Below are 14,399 nucleotides of genomic sequence, written 5' to 3'. Positions count from 1 at the left end.
TGCCAGTAACAAGGATTACATCCATATGGGTGTTAGCAGCACTGATAGATGTGTATGGTCTTGAAATCCATCAAACGGATGTTAAGACAGCTTTCTTAATTGGAGATTTGTGGAAGCAATTTACATGGAACAACCTGAGGGTTTTGTGTTTCCTGGTAACGAAAAGAAGGTGTGCAAACTTGTTAAGTCGTTACACGGACTAAAACAAGCACCGTAAACAATGTCATGCTAAATTTGACCAAACAATGTTGGCAAATGGGTTTTAATATTAATGAGTGTGATAAATGTGTTTACATTAAGAACTCTCTAAATCATATAGTCATTGGTTGTTTGTTTGTTGATAATGAGACATTAATGACATAAATGCTACTGAGCGTATGCTTGTTAGCAATTTTGATATGAAAGGCTTAGAGGTTGTCAATTTAATTCCAAGAATTAAAATCCACCAAACTTTTTAAAGTCTAGCATTGTCTCGGTCTCATTATGTTGAAATGGTACTTGAAACATTCAAGTATTAAACGCCAATTAATGTAAATCTTGCTGTTGCAAAGAATATTGGTGATGGCAAGTCTCAATTGGACTATATGCTTGGGTATTAAAGAAGCAGACTTGAGTGTTACAATGAAATCTGAATTATTGAATGTGGAGTTGATGAATAGAAGTGGAATGGTTGGGAAAAAAAAATGTTAAAAGTTGTGGCCACAACTATTACCAACTATCCACATGTATTGTTATAATGATGCTACATCAAATGTAGGTAATAATCAGATTTGTAAACTCAAGATGCATGAGTCTTCGACATACTTAAAATTTTGTATTGCATTACAATAAATACCTTGCGGTTGTTGAAGGATATAGTGATGCAAGTTGGATCACCAGATGAAGTGAAAATAAAATCCACAAGTGGATATGTTGTTACCACTGGTGGAGGAGCAATGTCTTGGAAGTCTTCCAAACAAACTTGTATCGCCAGCTCCACAATTTAGTCTAAGTTCATAGCTTTAGACATGATCGGTGAAGAAGCGGAATGGCTCTGAAATTTCTTCAAATATTTTTCATTCTGGCCCAAACCGTTGGTACCAATATGCATACATTGTGATAGCTAAGCAGCAATAGGAAGGGCGGGGAGCTTTATGTATAACGAAAAATCTCGTCACATACGACGGAGACACAATATCGTTCGAAAACTACTCTCTAGTGGAGTTACCGATATTGACTATGTAAAGTCTAGAGATAACGTCGCGGATCCGCTTACAAAAGGCTTAACTACAGAAGTAGTTGAAAGATCATTGAAAGGAATGGGTTTAAGGCTTAGGAAAAGTCATCATGGCGGTAACTCTACCTAGCAGACTGGAGATCCCAAGAGCTAGGTTCAAAGAGATTAAACAAAGTTATGAATGACGGTTCGACATTGTCAAATAACTCAATCCATCCTCGTGATGAAGACAATGTTCAAGAACAAGGATACAACATTAAGGCTTTTTAACGAGTTAATAAAGCTTAAGTTGTTTAATGGTTTATAAGTTTGGCAGGTATGACCAAATAGTGTATCTACGTGATGACACGTTTTAGGAATCACCTATGTGAGTGTGAAGTGTAAGCCGTTTCAAAGAGAATGATAGAAAAAGCCCATTCTTTATACACTCATGAAACCAGCCGGTGTTCATGGCTGAAACGAACACAACCGTGAGAACCATAGACGGTAAATGGTTGATTGTGTGACATGTGGTTGTCTAGGTATACACCAAAGCTCGACGGTTCAAAGATATCAGATCTACCGATTGACCGAGTATATCTGACATATGTTCATTACGGAAAGTTCAAAGGGAAACCTACTTATCCAGATGCAGTTAATCCTTGCTTGTAAATTACACACTCGTCCGTGCATTCCTTTTTCTTATAGCCATTCCCCATTCATGTGGGGGATTGTTGGGTTTTAGTTAAGTTGAATGGGAAATATTTCTCAAAAGATGCAACTAAACTGAAAAGTTGCACCTTTTCACTAAACCAGACCAATGGCTATATAAATCTGTTTAGTCCGTCAGATATTCCTTACGAATTTTCTGAACTTCAAAACTTCTTCTTTTTCTGCACAAATAAATTCTATTGTAATTTATTGCCGTTGAGTGGTTCGCTGACACCGTGGTTTTAGGTACCGATACACCGGTGAGTAAGATCGTTCTATCCTGAGAGGATATATTCCATTAACCTCGGATACTTGAGGGGAATAATTTTCTTAAGGACACACTGTGCATTCAGTGGGCTCGATTTTCTTCCGTAAAAATTATTTTCGATACCGTTTCTGATCATTTTCAGATTCTCTTCTGTTTACTGGTTTTAACTTTTTTGGTTTTAAAAATATTCTGCAAATTTATTGTTTCGGGAAATTCTCGAAAGTTGTTGTTTTAAGTATTTTCGTAATACAGATTGATAACAGTGCATTGATGGAGTATCTACTATGAGAAGTTAGTTGAGCTAAAATTTATCTCTAATCGAGTTTAAAAAAAAAAAAATAGATAGAAATTTAGGAAAAATTGTTATCTGAGATTTGGTGTTTCAAATTTCGTTTTGGTTGGTTCGAAAATGGGGATTGCTAGCTAGTTTGTCAAAGGGACGGAATACATAAAGAGAGCGTAATTTACTTCATTATGTTGTTTGACACGTTTGAAGGTAGTACGTAGTAATAAAGTGATATACAATAGTCTCCTTAATCTCACTTTTCATATTGCAGCGTTCTCGGCAGAAAAATGACATCTTTTTAAAATTGAAAATAATTTAACTTAAACATTTCATTTTATTATTAAAAAGTTTTTATAGTATGTTATGTTTAAGTTCACAAGTTTCAACTTATAGCTATCCACACAATATGTTAGAAATACTTAAAATCACAAATTTTAGAAATCTTTTTTTTTTCTTAAACTCTATGCCCAATCAAACTATCATATAAATTGAGACAGAAGAATTACTTTTTATGTAACATCGGTGCAGAATGATATTGTGTCACCTCTTACCTCTTCTTTACAAATGTGCGCGGAGCTAGAGGGGAGAATCGAACTCCTTCGCCGAAAAATTACGTTTCATTATATATAATAAGGTAATTTTTTTTATGTATAATGATGATAAACTTTTTGGTGAAAATTCTGTCTTCACCATAGTTGCTATCAAATATTACAAAGTAAAATAGCAAGAAACAGTAACTAATCGTCAGCTATCACACAATTACAACTACATATATAATAATGTAAGTTTTTTTTTGTTTTTGTTTTTTGCACTTTTAACTTAAATCCGTAGTACATTAGTCTAGATCTCATGACCAACTCTTTGCAACACAGATCTAAAGCAGTAAACACTCGAATTTCGTTGGATGCAGAATAATTTAATGTAATAGTAAAAGAGTACTTAAACTCATGAAGTAGATTAACTTAGAAAGAAAAGAAGATAGAAATGACACAATTAACAGGCCTGAAATTCTAAGCCTGTAGAAAGAGATGTGAATCATCATCATTAATTTGATTCACTGCAAATTTAACTGCATATATTAACTGGAAAAAAATATAATTCAACCTGCACCACAACTTCAATTGCAACTGTCCCGCGTCTTGACACTACTAAAGCACATGTACATCCGTCTAAGGAGACACATGGGCGGATCTACATGGAGCCAGGGTTCGAACCCCCTTCCTCATAAAATAACGCTGTATAATAGAAGCAAATTTTTGTTTTATGTGTACATATTAAATGTTAAACCCCTTTAACACAAATCAAAAACTTACCTCAGTAGTAAAGGGGGTTTAAATTTTTGTGGAGCACATATGTTCGAGTCCGCTTACAATATTTTCTCGTCATACAAGAGCCTTGTACAAATAATGTAATGAAGAACAACCAGTAAGCTTAGCCGTGTACTCTCTCTGTTACGTTATTTACGCTTTTATAGAAACACAAGCCAATGCATGGAGTACAAGGCATGCATGCATTTGTTGTGTCTTTTTCCTTCCTCCCTTTTTTTTTTTTTTTTTTTTTTTTTTGCAATTTTCTTTCCATCTTGTGTTTTTTCTAGTTGCTCCTCTCTTTTATTATCCTTTGGGAGAATTTGTTAAGAGTCGAGATGTAGTGTACTTATGTTTTTCTGTGCAAGTAGTCACTAAATTTGCATTAGGGTAGCCTATCTATATCACATTCCTTCCGCTACAAACCTTCCTCGAATCCTACTAATGTGGGATGCTTTGTGCATCAGACTGTCCTTTAATTTGTAGTATACAATAAACTTTCTCTTCTTAATTCCACTTTAATTTGTATTGTTTGTTGGTTTTGCGCATATTAAAAGTTAAAATTTTAGTCTCATACATTATTACTACAAAATAATAAGTAATAGTACGTGAGTGTTTTATTTTCTTCCGTTGTCTCTCTGTTGTTGCTCCATATATATCGATTTAGGGAAATGTATATATGGAGTTGCTAAAGCTTAAAGAAGTATTTGACTTATAATTTATACTCTGAAAAGTGCTTTAGACAAATAGTAATTCATAAAATTCTTTTTATTTCTTAGATCATTCAAACATTTGAAGTCAGACAATTACAGCGAATTAGAAAAATAATTAAAGTGCCAGATTTGGAACATAGCACGTATAGCAATAACATGTAAACAGCCTGCATGGCATCCTAGATATTCTTTTCTTTGTCCTTTCTTTTTTTCCTTTATGGCCAAATACTTTCAACTTAATCATAGGGTATTCGATGTTTACTGGCTCGATTATTTTAGATTATTATAGATAATCCTACTAAAAAGGATAAAGTGTACCTTATCAAACAATTCTTCAATTTCAAGACTCAAACTATTACTCTCTCTCTTTATGTGGTACCGATAGAATTTCGAGAGTCAGAGATATGAAAAAATCATGATAAAAAAAGTTGTTTGACTCTCAATATACGAGTGGTGCCACATAAATTGGTATGGAGGGACTATTGACTACGTAATATATTCAAAGTATATTTATTACTTCTCGATATGAAGGGGAACAAAGCTTACAAATTAAAATAAGTTGCACCAGAATTTCGTGGCTGATATTATTTTCCTATTGGATTAGATTCGTGTGATTTGTTTTTTTAACTCTTTGAATTGAACTCCTAGCAAACAATATTGTTCATTAATGCATCCTTAATAAAGTCATCTGTTACATTATAAACCTTTAATCAACAGTTAATGCAAAAAACTTTGTTTAATAGGTTACCAAGCAATTAATGGTGAAAATTTTCTGTTTCGTCTTTCTCTATCAATCTACAGTTGCATATATACTCCATAGTCCATACAACCATGAATCATATTAATGCAGAATGTTCCTAAAAGCAATTTGTTAAACTTATATGCAGCTAAGCTGATCACTCAACTTACAACGAATTGAAGCGTTTCCTTTAGCTCACAAACTAAAGAGCTTACTCTTTCTATTTAGCGAAGTAATCAATTTAAAGATGGCTTCGAAATTCATGATTTTGATGATTTTGGGAACTTTAATGTACACAACTTCGGCTCGAAAGCTTATCGGATTAGGGGTTCCCAATAGTAATGTTCCACAAGTTACGGGCGGATTAGGGGTTCCCAATAATAATGTTCCACAAGTTGCGGGCTCATTTGGAGGCGGAGGGGGTAGTGGAGGACATGCTGGTCCTGATGGTATAGACTTTGGAGCAGGTATTGGTGTTGGAGGTTCAATAAGTGTACCCGGTGTTGGGTCAATTGGCGGTGGTGGAGGCGGCGGAATAGGTGGAAGTATCGGCAGAGATGGATCGGTCTCTATGGGAGGTGGCGGCGGGGTAGGCGTCGGTGGTCAAATCGGTAATGTAGGCTTTGGGGGTGGCCAAGGTTTTGGTGGCGGCCAAAGTTTTGATGGAATTCATCACGATTAATTTGTTTGTCTAATTTTATTATTGAAATAATGAACTTTACTTCAAATGTTGAAGAGTAGGATAGTTCATTTTTTTCTCTTTATATTCATTAATGCAAACAACTTACTTTATTCTAATTATTTCGTATTGGTATATTCAGTGATTCGATTAATTTGAATTCACATCAGGTAAGGTTCATCACAGAAAAGTCGTTACCAAGCAATTACTATCCTATGTCTTGTGCCAAGTCGATCGCTCCTTTTTTTTACCGAAGTAGCTAGATATACATGCCATTTCGGTCCTGTCTCCAATTTTTATATGACTGATATGATTCCCCCCCCCCCCCCCCCCAATTATGATAAACAAATAATTTATCGATCTTGTCAAACAAAATAATTTTAAAAAATATATGATTTGTCGTTCAAATTTCTTTTTGATATAGAAAAAATAGGAAATTATATTAAAAAAAAAAAAAAAGTTCAAATGTCTGTAATATTCCTATCAAGATCCATGTTTATTAATGTAGCTCTAACAAATCAATCCATTGTATACACGAAAGTAAATGAAAATATCAAAAAGGAGAAACGAATTGAGATGACGTATTTTTGTTACTTAATTTTATAATTCAATTTTTTAAAGTAAATACATAACGGGAATAATAGCCCATTAGTAATCTATATCAAATCGAATAAGTTCAGTCATACACACTATTTTATCTTCTTCAACGAAAAATAAACTCAACCACTTAAAGGATGAACTCAAAGGAAGATATATCCTAAATTATCTCATGCAGCTTCAAATGGGAAAATTGCTAGTTAATTCCTAACTATTACAGTTGTGATTAAATTTTGAGATAAAACAAACTACGAAATATGAACTCTTGTTAAATTCAAAGCTAATGTTGTATATTAGCTGGGAACTCGACTAACTATAGAAAATCAATAGTGCTAATTGTTAGGTTTTTAGGTTTTTCCTTCCTATTTGGAATTGGATTAATAAAACCCAATCCAATTAGGTTTTTGGGTTTTTCATTCCTATGTGGAATTAGATTAATAAAACCCAATCCAATTTGGACCAGACCAATTTTGCCCAAAAATTCCTCTATATATAGGATCAATTTAGGTCTTATTTTGACAACACAAGAGTGAATTTATAGCAGCCATATAGAGAGAAAAACGTGAGAGAGAAAGCAGATTTTCGTCCAGAAATTTTCTGCTACAGTAGTCAGCTTTAAATTGTGTTTCCGAATCCGTTAACCGTTGGATCGTGCTGAAATTTGAACTGGGGGTTCTCAACATCTGGTTCTTCTATTTCAATGGTGAAGATCGGATTTTGTAGTCTGTAACTCCAGTTTTCGAGTACGAACAGTAGCTCATTCTTGGGGGTGATTTCTCTCTTTTCTTCACTAGTTTTGGTGTTATCTTTTATGTATTGTTGCTCCATGCTTGGCTTTGTTGTTGTAGCCATTTGGAGAACATTATTGTAACTTTTGTTGATTATAGTGGAGCTTTTGTGGGCCGGAGGTCCCGTGGATGTTTCCTCTTCACCTTGAAGGGGTTTTACCACGTAAATTTGGTGTCTCTTCCATTCAATTTATCTTTGCCTGCTTTGTTATTTTATTGTTGGTATAGCTGCTGCCCGGATTTCCATCTGTGCTAGTATTTATTGTCTTCTCTTGATTCAAATAGTGTGAGAAGTTTTGACTTGGATATTCCTTCCGCTATTACCTCGTCGTACAATTTGGTTATTACTTGTTTTTTCCCAACACTAATTGCATGTTTAATTTTCTTAGTGCATTTTTTCCAAAAAAATTAAAGGAAATATGAACTCTTGTAACAGCGGAAGGAGGATTAATGGTTTGAAAGAGGATGTTGGGTAAAGACATCAAGACCCTTTTTTCTTAGTTTTGAATAAGCGTGTATTTGTTTAACTTTTTCTTTTATCAGATATGTAATTAATTGTAAATAATATACAAAAAAATTAGTTCATGGGCGTAAATAACACGAGAAAAATTAGTTAGTTGATGGGGGCTCATCAGACCCTCGTATAGTTTAGCTGTGTAGCTGGCGCAATTTCATACCTTAGTTTAGGTGTTTCTATGCCTTATCCCGAAATTTTACGATTAGCTTACTAATTAACTGATTATTTCATTATTTGTATCTTAATTATTTTAATTAATACAAAAAGTACATTAGACTTGGTGAACATGGGGAACTAATATGAAAAGTACAGGTTCGATATAATAAACTTCAGAATCCATAGACTTCAAACTCATAAGCATGAACTTTAAATCTTTGATCTGTCTCTGTGTGAACTCAGAAAAATTAAAACACTATTATTAATTATAAGTCTACAAATGCATGCCATGGTGTTAAATTTTTTATTATTATTATTATTATTTAAGTTTTAAAAAGTCAATAATTCAAAATCATCCCTATAAACAAATGTTTTGTGCTATTAATTAATATGTAAGCGTACCAGAAAGTAATTTTGAAATTCATGTCATTTTTCATATAGCAGTTAAAACATTTTAAAATAAAATTAGCCCAAGAAGTTATTGTTTCTACTCATTCTTCTGACTATCTATTCATTAAACATCATAATAAAAATATAGTTTAGTCTAGCTTTCTCCTAGTATTTATGCTCTTTTCTGATTTACATCAAGTATTAACGTAAGAATACATTTATTATAAAGTTTTAGGTCTGGTCAAACCTTTAGAAAATTAATAATTAGTCGGGAGGAAGAGAACGTGCGTTATTCAAATTTTATCAAGGTTTTTTAAGGGGATAAGTTGACCCATTAAATATTACTGTTACATATGCGAGTCATAACTCTTCTTAATATGTTCAGTTTTAGTTCTCACATTAATTAGCTAGACATGTTATCTTCAGCTATCTCTAGTATTTAAAGTCTTTGCATTGCGTACAATTCTATCTTGTAAAATCACTTTATCTCTTCAGAAGAATCAAAGACACGCAGAATGAAAAGTAAGGATTCTTGAACTTCTTTTTTCTTCTTAAGCTAATACTACGTATATATGCTTATGTCTATTGAAAATTATTACTTGATTTATTGTAATTCTCTTTATTTTGGTTTGTTAAGTCATACAGTGTATGATTTCACATTCAGTTGATCCTCGTGTTTCTTTAAAATGATTTTAAAAATAGTAAAGAATCTTAGATTTTCTTTTAACTTTTCCGTGTGTTATACTATTAGGTGAATAGCTGCTTCTTCTTCTTTTCTGCTCTTCTTTTTTTATATTTATTTTTCATGTGTTCGGTATCTATTTTGAATCCGATTAATTTGAATTCGCATCGTGAAAGACTTATTATGAGAAAAAACACTCCCTAGCAGAATTTTTTTCGATCCAAGGGATTCAATCCCAAAATCTTTAGTTAAGAATAAAGAAATTTTATTCATAGTTAATTAATTTGCCATGCCGGTGTCTTATTTTGCATCTTATCATTTAGAACAAATGTGTCATGTGTGTTTGTATGCTGATTTAAAAACCAATTTCACACGATTTAAATGTTGCATTATTAATATATTTAACGTGTTATAGTAAATATTTTATATTATTTGCAAGTTACTGATCTAATTTTTTCTTTGAAAACAGTGTCAACACAATATTCAAAGGCATTCATTTTTCTCATTATTGTGGGATTACTTGCACGTGACACGTCAGCAAGAAAACTCTTGGGAGATGCAGTAGCTACAATCTTTGATATCCCTGCTGGAGCAAATGGTGTAGGATTTAGTCAAATTATTGGAGGAGCAGGCGGCAGCAGTGGCGGGGGCGGAGGCGGTGGAGGAGGAGGTGGTGGTTTTAGTGGCGGATATGGTTCCGGATTTGGATTTGGCTTCGGCAGCGGCCAAGGATCGGGTTTAGGCGGTAGCGGCGGTGGCGGCGGTGGTGGTGGAGGTGGCGGCGGTGGAGGCAGCGGAGAGGATGGTGGTAGTGGTTATGGATTTGGTATCGGAGAAGGTTTCGGTGGTGGTGGCATCTAATTCAAATTTGCCACATTGAAATAATTTGTAGTAGGCCGAGGAATTAATTTTATGTTTTAATAAGCTTAATATAAGAGAATATTTCACTATGTTAAAGTCAGTTACTGTTACATCTAATAACGAAAGTTAGTGAAGAATAAATGCATGTTTATGCTGACATTATATTCATAACTTGTTTGTTTTTTTGGTTGATCGTCGCTTTCTTTTTTCTACTTCACGATTTCTTTGTGTAAGGACATGATATCAAAAGGGAAATCATGTAATGATTCGGTGAAAAAAATATGAACAATTTGAGCAATGAAAAAACTCAATAATATAATGCACATAAACGTACATATTCAAAAAATATGTAAATCACATGCAAGTAGTTGTGCGTGTATATAAAGCGAAGAATAAAATCTGATTATAACATCTCAGGGATAATAATTTCAATTTGAACAAGAATAAGGGTGATAGGTTATGTCATCCGTAAAGTTGAAATGTAAAATGATTTTTCAGACAACTTTATGGAACAATTTATATTTTTTGCTCTATGGTATATTATGAAACGATGGGTTCATCCCATTCATTCTTTCAAGAACTTATCAATGTCTGTTTGGTTTAGTAACTTTCGATCGTTATTATTTTCAGCTATTTCTATAATTCAAGAAAATTACTGCCACTGTTTCGTGGAAACTTAGATTCAACAGTTGACACTGGGTTTCCACAAAAACAAAGTACTATATATTATTAATCCGCAATTATGAACTGTTTTTCCTCACACAACTAGTTTTTTGTCTCACAAATTAGTGGATCCACACATAATCTTACATTTTTGAGTCTACAAAATTGGATTCACAAATTTGTGAGATAAAAAAAGCCTCACGCAATTAGTATCAATTGTGTGAGACATGTAATAAAGTTTCCACCGATCGATGTTATGAGTTTTCTACACCAACATTGTAGTTTAACCATGTTACAACATGTTATTTAATTACCATTATTTTAGGTTACTAATCAATGCTAGTATTAAAAAGTTACCTTATCAAATTATTTTTTAAATGATGATCTAATTATATAAATATATTTCACACGGTCAAAACGGAAGCCTTGACATTGGTAAAGTTGTCTCTGATGACCTGTAGGTCACGGTTTGAGTCATAGAATAATCGTTAATGTGTGTGTCGGGGTAAATTACATGCCTAGCTACATATCACAATCACACCTCTAGAATGTGACTCTTCCCTGAACCCTGCACGTGAACGCGGAATACCTCATGCACCGTGTTATTTTTTCTTCATTATCCATGAAATTAGAAAACTAGTTGAACTCCAACTTAAATGATAAAGATTGGACATGAAATTAGAAAACTAGTTGAACTCCAACTTAAATGATAAAGATTGGACTCTAGGTGTAGGCTATTACTAGCAGACACAGATCATATAAACCTTTTGTCTCTACTATTGGCATGATGAGTCAAAATACTTCTAGTCCAAATTAAATGTTCATCAATTTTTTGAGAATTAAATGTGCATTAATATTCTGAGGATCAGTTATTCTCTCTTTCATATGCAAATACAGTTGCAGGGTTCTTCAAGTTTGTAATGATAACACTGAATTCCGACGTGCATGGTTTACAAATGTCAACAAAATTCATGCACTCATTTACGTACAATGAATGAAAATACAGTAAACCGTTGGGTTTTTGTATTTTCCAGGCACAAACTCCCTATAAAATCCCTCCTATAATCCCTCTAAATTCTCACAAAACTTTTTATTATATCTCTTTTGCCTATTAAAGTTCTAACTGCGCTAGCCAAAATGCTTGCCAAAATTCTCTCACTTTTTTTTGTGCTTTCACTTGGAGCTTTTGTTGGTGCTAGAAATTTACCAACTGAAAATGATTCTCTTGTTGCGGCAAACTATGTGACTACTGATAACCAAGGCGGAGACAATATTGGTGGTAGTTTACTAGAAACTTCTTCACTTCCATTTCGTTTGATATTATTTTTTTATTAGTCAGTTAAAAAATAAATGATATATTTGTTATTGAAAATAATTAACTTTAAACTTACGACTATCATTTACCTTAATGAGAATTTATCCATACTATATCACATAAATTAGAATACATAAAGTAAAGTATTTAATATTTTTATTTTCTTACGCCATCAAGCCAATTTTACGCATTATAGCTAGTAAATTGTCTTATTTCAAGATTACAAATTTCATATTTTAAATAAACTTACCTATAAATATTCTTTGAATGACATGATAATGTAAATATTTTTATACAAATGGTATATATATCTTAAACTAGATCTTTAAAATAATCTTCTCTTAACTATATAAATTTATTATTTAAAAGTCCACTAAGCTAATATACAGTATGTATACAGTTTGCCTTTAATTAAGTTTCTTCTAACTTATTTTCATTTTGTTTATCTAACAGGCAATGGGGTTGGAATAGGAGGATCCATTCGTGGGGGTGTTAGCGCTGGAATAGGAGGAAGGTTGGGTATGGGTGCTGGGCCCATTAGTGGAGGAGCTGAAGGTAGGGTTGGGATTGGTGCTGGAGTTGGTGCAGGTGTCGGTGCTGGCGGCATGGGTGGTGACACTGGTGGCGGAAGCCTTGGCGGTGGATCAGGCGGCAGCAGCAGCATTGGCGGAGGAGCAGGCGGTAGCGGCAGCGTTGGAGGTGGAGCAGGTGGCATCCCTGGCGGTGGAGTAGGTGGCAGCCCTGGTGGCACTGGAGGGCTTGGAGGAGAAGTAGGTGGTAGCGGCAGCGTTGGTGGTGGAGCAGGCGCCAGCGGCAGCATTGGTGGTGGAGCAGGCGCCAGCGGCAGCGTTGGAGGTGGAGCAGGTGGCATCCCTGGCGGTGGAGTAGGTGGCAACCCGGGTGGCACTGGAGGGCTTGGAGGAGGAGTAGGTGGTAGCGGCAGCGTTGGTGGTGGGGTAGGCGGTAATGTTGGCGGTGGAGTAGGTGGCAGTGACGGGCTTGGTGGAGGATATGGCGGTGGATGGCCATGAAACCAACGTAGATAGCAGTGGAGTTGAAGCTATTGTACAAATATTACCACTTGCATGTTAATTTCATGTTATGTTTTATGAGATGTGTGAGTAGGATGTAATGTAATGTTTTGGTTAATAAATTGAGAGAACAAATTCGTGTGTGATGTCATTCTAACCTAAGCAATCACCATTTTTTCTTAAATTTTACTGTATATTAAATGGCCAAGGAAGAAACAATAAGTAAAAAAATAATTGAACTCATGCCTATTATATTTCTACCAAATTATAAGTTTAATGACAATCATCACTAATGATCATTTTGATCAATTAAATCTAGGCCTCTACCTCTAGGATCGGTGTGTTTTTAATTTAAGTTACACGTCTCGATTTAAACTTTGAGAATTGAATTTTTTTGGTAGAAAATGTTCCACTTTATGAATTTTATCTAAAGTAATCAAATACGTAAATTTCGAAAAAAAAAAATAGTTATACCAAAAATATATAAGCTTAAAATATAGTGGAAATTGTTTGTTTCTATTTTAATTTGTGAAGGATCTCTTTGCACATACATCATTAATGTATCATGTGATTGAACAATAATTAGAAGGACCAATCATATGGTGGTCAGCTAACAATTAAAAGGAAAGATCTAATCTCCCTAAATCGTGATTAAAGAATCATTTTAGAGATTCCAACAAAAAAAAAATTGTGACATTGTTATTGTTGTATTCTAATTATTCTAGACGAGAAAGTTATTATTATTATGTAATTGTATAATACTGGTTTAAGATGAAATGATTTTAGATAATATGGTCATTAAGAATTTATATTATGGACTTAACTTCGTAGAATTGAGGCCGCAATTATTGTTTTAGATATTTTTTTGTTCAATTTATGTGATAATCTCTGACTGACACATAATTTAAAAATTAAAGATTAAAAATCTTAGATATGACAGGAGATCTCAATAATAAAGATTAAAAATCTTAGATATGACAGGAGATCTCAATAACAACCGTAAAACATGTCATTATTAATGACATGAAAAGTTTAAAATTATAATTTTCTAATTAAAAAGGTGCCAATTATTTTTTAAGAAATATTACGTACCACATAAATAAAACGAAGCTAGTAATTGGTATTTCGAAAGTCAGAGACACGACTTTTATGGAAGGCTGAGTCAGTTACCATCAAAGGTAAGAGAATGTGAAATTTCATTTGGTAAGAGAATGACTTTTATGGAAGGCTGAGTTAGTTACCGACACTATATAATCGCATTTGGTAAGAGAAAGTGAAATTTCTCGTTAGTCTAACCCAAAGTGGATAGAAGCGGACATGATACGGTATTTAAAACTTTTATTTTTAATTTTTTAAACTGAAAAGGGCCTAAAATACCGTTAAACATATGAAAAAGGGCAATGAAACAATGTAACATCACAAACGTTTCAAATATGCAACAGTTCTAATTGTTTCTAGAACATGATGAACCAAAACACAATATTCACACTTGTTCTTAGGG

At 33.7% G+C, this 14,399-nt stretch overlaps 3 protein-coding genes across 4 annotated transcripts; all 3 read left to right on the top strand.

Moving 5' to 3' along the window:
- The first annotated feature begins 5,466 nt into the window (after positions 1 to 5,466).
- Positions 5,467 to 5,901, top strand: LOC132617542 (glycine-rich protein 5-like). The gene has a single exon (XM_060332560.1). It carries the CDS (start codon positions 5,467 to 5,469, stop codon positions 5,899 to 5,901), a length of 435 nt encoding a protein of 144 aa, XP_060188543.1.
- Positions 5,902 to 8,743: 2,842 nt separating this feature from the next.
- On the top strand, positions 8,744 to 10,038 carry LOC132616544 (putative glycine-rich cell wall structural protein 1). Its single transcript, XM_060331018.1, has 2 exons — positions 8,744 to 8,868; positions 9,498 to 10,038. The coding sequence occupies exons 1-2, from the start codon at positions 8,862 to 8,864 to the stop codon at positions 9,887 to 9,889; spliced, it is 399 nt and encodes a 132-aa protein (XP_060187001.1). The 5' UTR covers positions 8,744 to 8,861; the 3' UTR covers positions 9,890 to 10,038.
- Positions 10,039 to 11,611: 1,573 nt separating this feature from the next.
- LOC132617480 (glycine-rich cell wall structural protein-like) lies at positions 11,612 to 13,044 on the top strand. 2 transcript variants are annotated; one of them, XM_060332485.1, is made up of 2 exons: positions 11,612 to 11,828; positions 12,321 to 13,044. In XM_060332485.1, exons 1-2 carry the CDS (start codon positions 11,690 to 11,692, stop codon positions 12,896 to 12,898), a joined length of 717 nt encoding a protein of 238 aa, XP_060188468.1. In that variant the 5' UTR covers positions 11,612 to 11,689; the 3' UTR covers positions 12,899 to 13,044. The 2 variants fall into 2 exon arrangements, with proteins under 2 accessions (XP_060188468.1, XP_060188467.1); XM_060332484.1 differs by having other exon boundaries at positions 11,615 to 11,831.
- The last annotated feature ends 1,355 nt before the right edge of the window (positions 13,045 to 14,399 follow it).

This window comes from Lycium barbarum, chromosome 11, assembly GCF_019175385.1.
Source record: "Lycium barbarum isolate Lr01 chromosome 11, ASM1917538v2, whole genome shotgun sequence".
Taxonomy (NCBI): domain Eukaryota; kingdom Viridiplantae; phylum Streptophyta; class Magnoliopsida; order Solanales; family Solanaceae; genus Lycium; species Lycium barbarum.
This window is presented reverse-complemented; position numbering and strand designations above follow the sequence as displayed.

Excerpts from the sequence above, each read along its gene's own strand:
- LOC132617542 (XM_060332560.1), top strand. The coding sequence starts at position 5,467 with ATGGCTTCGAAATTCATGATTTTGATGATTTTGGGAACTTTAATGTAC.
- LOC132617480 (XM_060332484.1), top strand. The coding sequence starts at position 11,690 with ATGCTTGCCAAAATTCTCTCACTTTTTTTTGTGCTTTCACTTGGAGCT. Across the intron at positions 11,832-12,320 it reads AGGCGGAGACAATATTGGTG|GCAATGGGGTTGGAATAGGA; the intron begins GTAGTTTACTAG and ends TTTATCTAACAG.